The 11,273-nt window shown below is 46.6% G+C and overlaps 1 protein-coding gene across 2 annotated transcripts; it reads left to right on the top strand.

Annotated features, from left to right (window-relative positions):
• Positions 1-263: 263 nt before the first annotated feature.
• On the top strand, positions 264-10,905 carry FAM71F2 (family with sequence similarity 71 member F2). 2 transcript variants are annotated; one of them, XM_033193577.1, is made up of 5 exons: positions 264-583; positions 3,668-3,852; positions 5,236-5,485; positions 7,614-7,702; positions 10,542-10,905. In XM_033193577.1, the coding sequence occupies exons 1-5, from the start codon at positions 431-433 to the stop codon at positions 10,735-10,737; spliced, it is 873 nt and encodes a 290-aa protein (XP_033049468.1). In that variant the 5' UTR covers positions 264-430; the 3' UTR covers positions 10,738-10,905. The 2 variants fall into 2 exon arrangements, with proteins under 2 accessions (XP_033049468.1, XP_033049466.1); XM_033193575.1 differs by having other exon boundaries at positions 268-583; positions 7,584-7,702.
• Positions 10,906-11,273: the final 368 nt, after the last annotated feature.

Here is an 11,273-nt window from a genome sequence, read left to right as displayed (position 1 = left end):
GGAGGCAAGAGGATTAAAGCCTGTGTGTTCCCAAGCGACTTCCTTGCATCTGGCCAGCTAACTGCTGCCTTGGCATAACTTTGGGAGGGTCATTTTCCCCGTTTGGGGTAAGGGTGAATGTTTACAAAATGGGATAGGCTGAATTACTGCTGGTTTGTAGTTGGTGGAAAGAGGGAGGAAAGAGCCTGGCACATCCTCCGTCCTTCTTCTCCTCTTCTTTTTTTTCCTTTTCTGTTGTCACCATCACATTCCTTGATGTCATTCCTGCCATTGTGAGCTGACAGGCCCTCCCAGCCCTGGTGGACAGACCGTAAGTAAATGGGGAGGAAGAGCTGGAAAGGCGGGGGCAGATCACATCAACATCTTGGCGTTGGGCTGGGTCTGCGTGGAGCCCCAGAAATGTTCCCCAGCCCATTCTTCCCAAGAACCAATGAGTAAAATCAGGGGCCTCCCACCTGAGGTCAGGGAACCAGGCCCTGGAGTGGAACTTGGGGTGGAAAATGGCCTTCTTTGTCAACTGATTCATTCTCCAGAATTCAACTTGTTCTCCAACTCGGTGGTGTTTGAAAGCAACTTTATCCAGGTACCCTCGTGGAGCTCAGGGCCAGCTGTCTTTCTGTTTCCAAAACCTGTTCCTAGGGGTTGGTTAGGAGATGCTGTGGCCTTTTAAAGCCCTGGGGGTGGGGGGAGGAGGGACAAAGAAGCCACCAAAGCTAGAGAAAACCAGAAGGTCTGGGTCCCAAGTTCACCTCCATTTGTGCCTACCATATGATAGAGCTACCTGCAGGTCATCTGCTTTAAGGAAATTGATTTATGCCTTACAAAAGGAGAGATCAGAGCTCAGTCTCCAGGCAGGGTTCATAGGCCCTTTCTGGGCCACTTGTCCAAACTGGATAGTTACAGGGAATGAAGTTGCTGTTAGAAACCCTGCTCTGAAATCTAACCTCCTCACTCTGGGATGGTTTAGAAACAGCCTTGTTTGAAAGCGAAGACACTGGGTAAATAAGTCTTGCCCAGATCCTACCATTCCCTAAGAGGATGGTGGTGACCAACGGAAGTGAGCCTGGGATGGGGCCACTGGGAGTGGAAGGTGGTCGTTTTCGTAAGTATGAAGCCTTACGCGGGTGCTGCCTGCCTCCCTCTAGCGGTCTAGCCTGAACCCGTACTCCTGCGCAGGAGAGCATAACCAGTTGATCAGCCAGTAAGCACACACTAAACATCTGAGTGCAGGGCAGGAGGTGCAGAGAAAGATCAGTGTCCCTGGCCAGGAAGCCTATGAGTTTAGTTTGCCCGTTATTTGGTAACTGTCTAAGCAAGCTCTATGTCAGAGAGTTTGGACCAGCTGATGCCCCAGGCATGTGCTGGAGGCATTCAGGGCATTCTCTCTGGACTTTGGCAGTTGAAGAAGGTTTTCCAGAAGGGTCTTAAGCCATTCTTTGAGAGACTGCTGAGATTCTGGTAAGTGGAAGAGCAGCGGGGAGGATATCTCAGACAGAGGCGCTTCCAAGTACCTAAGGAAGGGCAAGGAGTCTGGAATGCAAGGTCTGCAAGACACAGACCCATTCAAATGGAGTGGGAAAGCAGCCAGGGGTTATAGGAGAGAAGGTGGAAACAGTTTGAGGTGGGTCTTGGGCTTAATTTGCAGACTCTTCACAGAGCAGTGAGCTACTCCCTAATGGAGTCCCCAGATTTTGGAGAGCTGTGTTCATGCCTCCTGCCGCTCCGTGGTCCCTTTGCTGCCCCCCGACAGATGTGTAGTTGGGTGATCAGCTGGCAAACCTGGGGTGAGCTCATTCCTAATATACCCTTGGTGGAGACAGAGCAGTAACATGGGAAGTCCAGTCTCAGGATCCAATTTCTAGTCATTTCTATTGGGGGTAATGATTCATGATTCGGTTGCAAATTTGTTCTCTTAATGTGTGCTTTTTTTTTTTTTTTTTTTGAGATGGAGTCTCACTCCATTGCCCTGGTGCAATCTAGGCTCACTGCAACCTCTGCCTTCCGGGTTCAAGCAATTCTCCTATCTCAGCCTCCCGAGTAGCTAGGACTACAGGCATGCACCACTTTGCCCAGCTAATTTTTTTGTGTTTTAGTAGAGAAAAGGTTTCACCATGTTGGCCAAGATGGTCTCAATTTCTTGACCTCATGATCCGCCCGACGTGGCCTCCCAAAGTGCTATTTTTTTGGCCTAATATTAAAACTGTTTAGATTCTCTGAATGGACACTAAGTGACCCAGGTAGCAACAAACTCAGAATGTGCTAGGGAGAGGCTGACCCCCACAGAAAAGTTCAAAGTTTGATTTAAAAAAATTTTTTTTTGATAAAGACAGGGTCTCACCATGTAGCCCAGGCTGGTCTTGAACTCCTGGCTTCAAGTGATACTCCCACTTTGGACTCCCAAAGTGCTGGGATTATAGGCGTGAATGACCGCACACAGTCCAAAGTTTACTTGAAGTGATGCAATCCACATACTAGTTATAGTTTTAGTTGTTATAGTGGAGTTACACTGCTTCCTCTCTCCCCCTTCCTGCACATCGCCATCACTATCGTCTCAAAGCGGCATCACCCACAAATATTTATTGAGCACTTAATCTCAACATGTACAACCCTCTGTGTTTTGCAGAGGACAGGAATTTTATTCCTCAACATGGGCTCCAGGAAGTGTCACTTTTTTTTCAAAATCAAAATTCACTTTTCTGGTAACACCATCTGGTCAGGCTGTGGGAAATTACATTTCAGTCATTCCTGGGGCTTTCCCTTGTCCCCAGTTCCACCAAGGACTGGGCAGTGGTGTCGATGGTTTTACAAAGTCTAGAACATTGACTGGGCTTAGTGGCTCATGCCTGTAATCTCAGCACTTTGGGAGGCTGAGAGGGGAAGATCACTTGAGCCCAGGAGTTTGACACCAGTCTGGGCAACATAGACATGAGACCCCATGTCTATTATCCGAAAAAGGTGTAGAGCATTGGGAGAAGGCCCTCTGGCCTTGGGAACATAGGGGTCCCTCCTCATATGTTCCTTACCCGGGTCCCCGTGGCTCCTTAGTGGCCCCAGTTCTGGTGCTTTTCTGCCAGCCGTGCATAGTGAGGTGGGGGGTGTCTTGGCTGAGACATTGTGCCCAGTGGTGGGCATCCAGTATTTCTGTCCTGTGATGGCCCCCTTCTGCTTCAAGAGAATAGATCCTCATTCCACTCAAGACCCAGCAACAAGATGGCCCCTCCATCATCCTGGGAGAAGTGCTCCAAACCTCCCTCAACTCAAGCTGTCTGGGTCTTCCCTATTCAACAGCTTTTTCCTCACTTTCCTCCCCTTCTGGGACTTTCTTCACACAATCTCCCTTTTAGGCCATTAGAAACCAGTGCTGGCTTCTCCTACCCAAAGATGGGGGAATGAAAACTTCAATGCCACTCAGCTTTTTCTTGCTAGTGCATCTTTTTACAGTTAGATAAAACAGAGGACGCAGAGAAGGATGATATATGGTTCCTGCAGCCAAGGACCTTAAAGTGTATTTGGGGAGACCAACAAAAAGGATCAATAGCAGGTCAGGGCCCAGCTCAGTGTGCTGCACACCTGCCCCTAAGTTGAAGTGCTGCTTTCCAGCATCTGTATCCTTCCACCCCTTGTTTTCTGCTCCTTTCTGACCCACGCACCTGAGGCTGATTTCCAGGTCACTAAGCCCGGGAACTGGAGAAATGTCTGTGAAGGGTCTGCCACCGTGATCCTTGGGGTGACCTCCTCCGTGCCCTCCCTGCCGCTCCCCAATGTCCTCCTGATGGCCAATGTTACCTGGCCCCGGGGTCCGTTTTCCACCTGGAGCACACCTGGTGACGCCCCAGTCATCACCCTCAGCAGGTAAAGGCTTGAGGGAGGGCCGGAAGGGATGGAATGATTGACTGGGATATGCATTGCTTTGTAGCTGGATTTTAGATAAGAAGAAAAGACAGTGTTCTTTAGTGCATAAACCCTGTAGAACTCATTCATTCATTTGTTTAGCAAGTATTTAATATCTTTTTTTTTTTTTGAGATAGAGTCTCGCTCTGTTGCCCAGGCTGGAGTGCAGTGGCGTGATCTTGGCTCACTGCAAGCTCCACCTCCTGGGTTCACACCATTCTCCTGCCTCAGCCTCCCGAGTAGCTGGGACTATAGACACCTGCCACCACACCTGGCTAATTTTTTGTGTTTTTTAGTAGAGACAGGGTTTCACCATGTTAGCTAGGATGGTCTCAATCTCCTGACCTCGTGATCTGCTTGCCTTGGCCTCCCAAAGTGCTAGGATTACAGGTGTGAGCCACCACGCCCAGCTGTATTTGTTTAGCATCTATATTTACCAAGCACTGTGCTTCGTGCTGGGATAGGGCAGTACACAGTCCTTGTCTCGAGTCTGGTTTTTGAGAATCTTGGCTTCTTTTTCTGTAAATGTGTGTGTGTGTGTATACATGTGTGTATATGCAGACACGTTTCCATGTCTTTTGAAATCTTTTTGTAAATATAATTTCAATAATTTTTAGTAATATGAATGAATTAAAATTTACTTGACAAGTCCCTAATATTAGACATTTAGAAATGTTTCTTTTTGTCAATATAGGTAAAGGGGATTTCCAAGGAAAAAGTGGGGATACGAAAGTCAAACACGACTATGAAATCCTGAGATTGAAAAAAAAAATACTAGATATTCAGGAGACATCTATCCTTTTCCTTGCCCTTTCAACACAGTAAGTCAGGATATAGGAAGAAAGAGTTCTAGAAACTGAGACAGGATATCTTAGTTCCAGGTCACACTTAATAAGATCTAAACTTGGGCAAATCACTTAGCCTCTCTAAGTGTCAGCCTCAAAATCTGTAAAGTGGAATTAATCACACTTATCTTGGTAGGGCACAGTGGCTCACATCTGTAATCCTAGCTCCTTGGGAGGCTGAGGTGGGAGGATTGCTTGAAGCCAGGAGTTCAAGACCAATCTGGGCAACATAGGGAGATCCTGTTTCTGCCAAAAAAAAAACCAAAATAATTAGGTGGGTGTACTGGCACACACCTGTATTCCTACTAAAGTCCTGGAAATTGGAGAGGAGTCAGTCTTAGTAATCACCCCCACTTTCATTACATGAGCTTTCTCCCTTCAGCATCCCCCAGGCAGAGAGGTAGGAGGCCAGTGACACTGAGCCACCTCCAGGTGGCTCAACCCACATGGTTGATTGAAACCACGAGCTCTCTCATGGGAATGTCCTGATTATGCCCAGGCTTCTCCCCCTGAAGTACGTGGAGCTGCGAATCTACGACCGGCTCCAGCGCATCCTGAGGGTTAGGACAGTGACCGAAAAGATCTACTATCTGAAGCTCCATGAAAAACACCCAGAGATTGTGTTTCAATTCTGGGTCCGCTTGGTGAAAATTCTGCAGAAAGGCCTGTCCATCACCACCAAAGACCCGAGAATTGAATTCACTCACTGTTTGGTGCCCAAGATGCCCACCAGCTCCACAGAAACAACAGTAAGTGGGCCTCCCTCCAGGACCTGTCGAGAGATAAGCATATATATGTATATATGTAAATGTGTGTGTATATATATATATAGACACATTTCCATGTCTTTTAAAAGCTCTTTGTAAGTATCATTTTGATAATTTCTATTCAGTAGTATGAATGAATTAAAATTTATTTGACGTGTCCCTAATATTGAGACATTTAGAAATGTTTCTGTTTTTTTGAGACAGAGCCATGCCCTGTCACCCGGCTGGAGTGCAATTGCGCCATCTCGGCTCACTGCAACTTCCACCTCCCGAGTTCAAGCGATTCTCGTGCCTCAGCCTCCAGAGTAGCTGGGATTACAGGTGTATGCCACCACGCCTGGCTCATTTTTGTATTTTTAGTAGAGATGGGGTTTCACCATGTTGGCCAGGCTGGTCCTGAACTCCTGTCCTCAAGTGATCCACCTGCCTTGGCCTCTCAAAGTGCTGGGATTACAGGTGTGAACCTCTGTGCCTGGCCTGTATTTGTTTATTATTGTAAATAACGCTAAAGCAAGCATTTATATGTATGATCTACATTTCTGATTATATTCTCAGATAGGTTTTTAGAAGTAGAATTCAAACAGCATGAACATTTTCAAGGCTCTTAACACATATTGCTAGATTATTTCCATAAATATCATACCAAATTATACTCTCACCAATAATATGAGTGTCTGTGGGCCGGGTGTGGTGGCTCACACCTGTAATCCTAACACTTTGGGAGGCCAAGACAGGTGGATCACCTGAGGTCAGGAGTTCAAGACCAGCCTGCCCAACATGGCGAACCCATCTCTACTAAAAATACAAAACTTAGCTGGGTGTGGTGGCAGGCCCCTATAATGCTACTCGGGAAGCTGAGGCAGGAGAGTCACTTAAACCCGGGAAGTGAAGGTTGCAGTGAGCCGAAATCGTGCCACTCTACTCCAGCCTGGGTGAAAGAGTGAAACTCCCATCTCAAAAAAAAAAAAAAAAATTAGTATTTTACTACATATCCTATTACAATTAAGCAGTAAACGTTTTCATAAATTTCCTAGTATAATAGGTAAAAAAGTGGCATTCTCTGATTTTCAATGAGTTTCAGCATTGTTACATTGTTATGTATTTATAGTCATATACATAATACAATATTGTTTTAATATATTTTGTATATATGTTAATGCCATATATATGGCACTGTCTGTTGTATTCTTTGGCCATTTTTCTATTGGCAATCTTGTGTTTCTCTAAATTGATTTGTAAAAGAAAACTTTTTTTTTTTTTTGAAATGGAATCTCACTCTGTCGCCAGGCTGGAGTACAGTGGTGCAAACTTGGCTCACTGCAACCTCCGCCTCCCAGGTTCAAGTGATTCTCCTGCCTCAGCCTTCCAAGTAGCTGGGACTACAGGCGTGCACCACCACGCCCAGCTAACTTTTGTATTTTTAGTAGAGATGGGGTTTCCTCATGTTGGCCAGGATGGTCTTGATCTCTTGACCTCATGATCCAACCGCCTTGGCCTCCCAAAGTGCTGGGATTACAGGCGTGAGCCACTGCACCCAGCCTAAAATAAAACTTTTTATACATCAGGATTTTTGACCCTTACAGGTTTTTACAAATATTTCCTCAAGTATTTGCCCTTCCTCTTTGGTTTATTTAGGGTACGTCTTTGATACACATAAGGCCTTTCCAGGTCCTGCTTGGTATAGAAGCACAGGAAGGAAGGTCAATAGATTGGACTGTCCAAAACCTTCAGATTTCAGAATCTAAATGCTTTCCTCCTCTCACTTAAGTTCTGTGCTTCAGGTATGTTATTGACTTTGAAGGTCAGCAGTTTTATAGCCTGGCAGCTCTGCTTCTGAACATTCAGATCTGTACTCTGGACAGAGCAGCCACCATAGTTGACCAGGGAGTGGGTGTGACCCTGCCAGGGTTCCCATTTTTTGTTGGATGATTCTCGGGGCTTAATGCTGAAGGAACAGGTTCCCAGGGCTAGGGTGTGAAACTCAACTGTAATATCACAAACCTCTTCAAAATTCTACCCCGAGGAGGCCAATAACTATCTGAGTAGACCTATCCATCTGACGCTAAATTTCTCCATCCAGCCTGAAAACAGCCTCCTGTCATCCCCCCAGCCTAGCAAGTCCCTCGTGCTGCTGGCGGCTGAGCAGACCAGTGGCAGTTTCTCACAGCTCTCAGGAAAGCCTCAGCCCACAGCAGACAGGTAGGTCCTCTGTGGGGTCAGCTCCAGATCCCTTCCTCCAGCATGAAGTCATGGGATCAATGACACCCTCTACCAACGTATCTCAGTTCCTTCTTTGTATTTTAGATAGTCATGCACATGGCTTTTTCTGTCAATTTTATTGTAAGCCTGCCTTTGAAAACAAGGTCTTTGGCTCTTTGATCTGAATATTCACTCCTTAGGCAAAATCCAGTGTTTTCTAACAACAGGTGTTCAATAAAAGGAATGAGGGATGAGAAAATCAATTCAAAGAAGTGAATCTAACAAAGCAGGCTCATGGTGGAGTTAGCTATTGACTATTTCCAATCCAAGCTCACAAGGATCCCTGGGGTAAAACCCTAGTTCTCTTTGCCTCATCTGCGTCTTCTTTTTTTGTTTTCTTTTTTCTTCTTATCTTTTCGTTTTTTTTTGGAAGACAGAGTTTCACCCTTGTTGCCCAGGCTGGAGTGCAATGGCGTGATATCGGCTCACTGCAACCTCCACCTTCTGGGTTCAAGTGATTCTCTTGCCTCAGCCTCCCAAGTAGCTGGGATTACAGGCACCTGCCACCACACTTGGCTAATTTTTTGTATTTTTAGTAGAGACAGGGTTTCACCATGTTGGCCAGGCTGGTCTCGAACTCCTGACCTCAGGTGATCCACCCACCTTGGCCTCCCAAAGTGCTGGGATTACAGGCGTGAGTCACCGCGCCTGGCCCTCACCAGCCTCTTCTGCAAAACGGACAGAATAAGGGAAACTACCGGTAGCTCCAAAGTCTCATTAATTTACTAATAATTGTATTAGATTCTTTCTGTAAAAAGTGATAGAAACTCAAAGCAAGATAGTGCAACCAATATGCTGCACAAGTGCAACTTGTGGGGTATCATCAGAATGCAAATTTATTTTGTCTGCCCTTCATAACTTTTTCAGTGGCAGAAGTTTTCCTCTTGCTCCTGGATAAAAGCTGGATTTCTGGGCAGGCTACATAGCATATGGGCTCTCTCTGAGAATATTAAAGGTCCTTTGGTCCATTTAAATTGCAAAAGCAGCCTCAATTCTGAAATTAAAATATCTAATGTCTGAAAATTATCAAAACCCTGAACTTATCACATCTTCTCCTTACCCTCAGTCTGGCTCCCTATCAAGGTGACCTTTCCTGGTGGGGAACTGGGTTGTCACTCTTCTTCTCTTTCTGTTTCCTATTACTTAAAGCTAACTTTTTTCTCTTAGGAGCTTTCTTTCTTTTTTCTTTTTCCTCCTTTCTCTCTTTTCTTTCTCTTTCCTTTCCCCCTCTCCTTCCCCCTCCCCTCCCCTCCCCTCCCCTCCCCTCCCTTCCCCTCCCGTCTCCTCTCCTCTCCTCTCCTTTGCTTTCCAACAGTATCTCACTCTGTTGCCCAAGCTGGAGTACAGTGCCATGATCTTGGCTCACTACAGCCTCAATCTCCTGGGGTCAAGCAATCCTCCTGCCTCAGCCTCCCAAGTAACTGGGACTACAGGCATGCACCACCATGCCTGGTTAATTTTTTAAATTTTTAGTAGAGACAAGGTCTTGCTATGTTGCCCAGGCTGGTCTCAAACTCCTGAACCGAAGTGATCCTCCCACCTTGGCCTCCTAAAATGCTGGGATTATAGTCATGAGCCATTACAACTGGCCAGGAGCTTTCTTGGGTTCTTTGAAATCTCCTTTCTGGCCCCTCAACTGCAACACCTCCCTTTCATCTGGCCACACTGCTCCTCCCCCACCCCCCCAGCCATGGCTCTGCAGGGGCCATGACCCCCAGGCACTAGCTATCCTCTCACCCCTTTAAGGAGTCCTCTTGGGTAGGGCTTACAGTGGCTCCAGGCTGGTGTGCACGTCCTCTCTCTCTCTCCTCTCTCTCTCTCTCTCTCTCTCTCTCTCTCGTACAGCCCACATCTGACCCTCAGGAAACATCCTCTCATATTTTGACCAGCCACTGGAGAGGACCTTGCTTCCAAGGCGCAGAAGCAACCCTTCTCCCAGAGCCCAGGAACCACAGCTCAAGCTCCCTGGGTTGACCCAGGAAGGCTCTTTCTTTCAGCTTGAGGAGAAGGAGCCAGCAGCTCTTTACAAAGGACTCTCTCCCCACGTGACAACCCAAGCCCTTGGTTACCAAGGCTGGTAACCCCTCAGGCCCCCAGCTCACTCTCACTTCTCTGATCTTAAATTTTTGGTCCCTGGGATTTTGTCTTTGAGTCATAATACATTATATTCTCAACACATCAAAGTAGTCCTTAAGGTCTGAAGAGTTGTTTGTTCCTCCAGCAGAGCAGGCCTTAGCTCCAGGCTCCCTCCTCCTCCTCCCGTGTGGCTTTCTCTCCTTGGGTTGCCTTTGACATTATTCCATATATGCATATTGTGCACCGCATTTCCATACATGTGCTTAAAGCACTGGCGCTGGAAAAAGGCATAACTAGAAAGTGAGTTTTTTTGTTTTGTTTTGTTTTGTTTTGTTTGAGAAGGAGTCTCACTCTGTCACACAGACTGGAGCGCAGTGGTACCATCTCGGCTCACTGCAAGCTCCGCCTCCTGGGTTCAAGCGATTCCCATGCCTCAGCTCCTGTGTAGCTGGACTTACAGGCGTATGCCACCATGCCCAGCTAATTTTTGTATTTTAGTACAGACGGGGTTTCACCATGTTGGCCAGCCTGGTCTTGAACTCCTGACCTCAAGTGATCCGCCCACCTCAGCCTCCAAAAGTGCTGGGATTACAGGCGTGAGCCACTGCACCCAGCCAAAAGTGGTTTTTAAGTTAAATTTTAACAATGTTTTCGTTTTCTTCTATTGCTTTCAATAACCCCAAAATTCCCTGGGCTCCAACAGGAACAATGACACTGCCATTGAAATAGACAACTGCAGCAGCTACAAGATACCCTCACCAGTGGCATCTCCAATCAATTTGAATATACCCATGAGAGCTGTCTTGAGCCACAGCCTCTGGGAACAAGAGGATCCGGATGAGCACCTTCTACAAGTTCCTGTAGCCAGTTCCCTAGGAGAGCACTTCTTGGGACCCTGACACCTAGCAAAACATGCTCTTCCTGGCTTGCATGTACTTGTACTTGCTACCACCTCTTATAATGCTCCCTTTCCCACTGTGAGCCAAGTGACCATGGGAAAGGTAAGATGGTGTTTCCAACACGGTGCTTCTGTGCTTCCACCAATAAACTTCCAAGTGAGTCCCTAATTGTTACAGGTTGTGCTATAGGGAGGCTCCAGTTTGGGAAAGGACTGACTGAGAACAGGAGCAGTTTTTGGAAAAATAGGTGGGAGAAGTTACTATCTATGTATTAGTCCATTCTTGCATTGTTACAGAGAACTACCTGAGACTGGGTAATTTTATTTATTTATTTATTTATTTATTTTGGAGATAGAGTCTTGCTCTGTCGCCAGGCTGGAATACAGTGGTGTGATCATGGCTCACTGCAACCTCCACCTCCTGGGTTCAAGCAATTCTCGTGCCTCAGCCTCCCAAGTAGCTGAGACTACAGGCACCCAATATACCTGGCTAATTTTTTGTGTTTTAGTAGAGATGGGGTTTCACCACGTTGCCCA

This window comes from Trachypithecus francoisi, unplaced genomic scaffold (assembly GCF_009764315.1).
Source record: "Trachypithecus francoisi isolate TF-2019V2 unplaced genomic scaffold, Tfra_2.0 Lachesis_group4, whole genome shotgun sequence".
NCBI lineage: Eukaryota > Metazoa > Chordata > Mammalia > Primates > Cercopithecidae > Trachypithecus > Trachypithecus francoisi.
The sequence above is the reverse complement of the archived record's forward strand: the minus strand, read 5'-3'. Positions and strand labels throughout refer to the sequence as shown.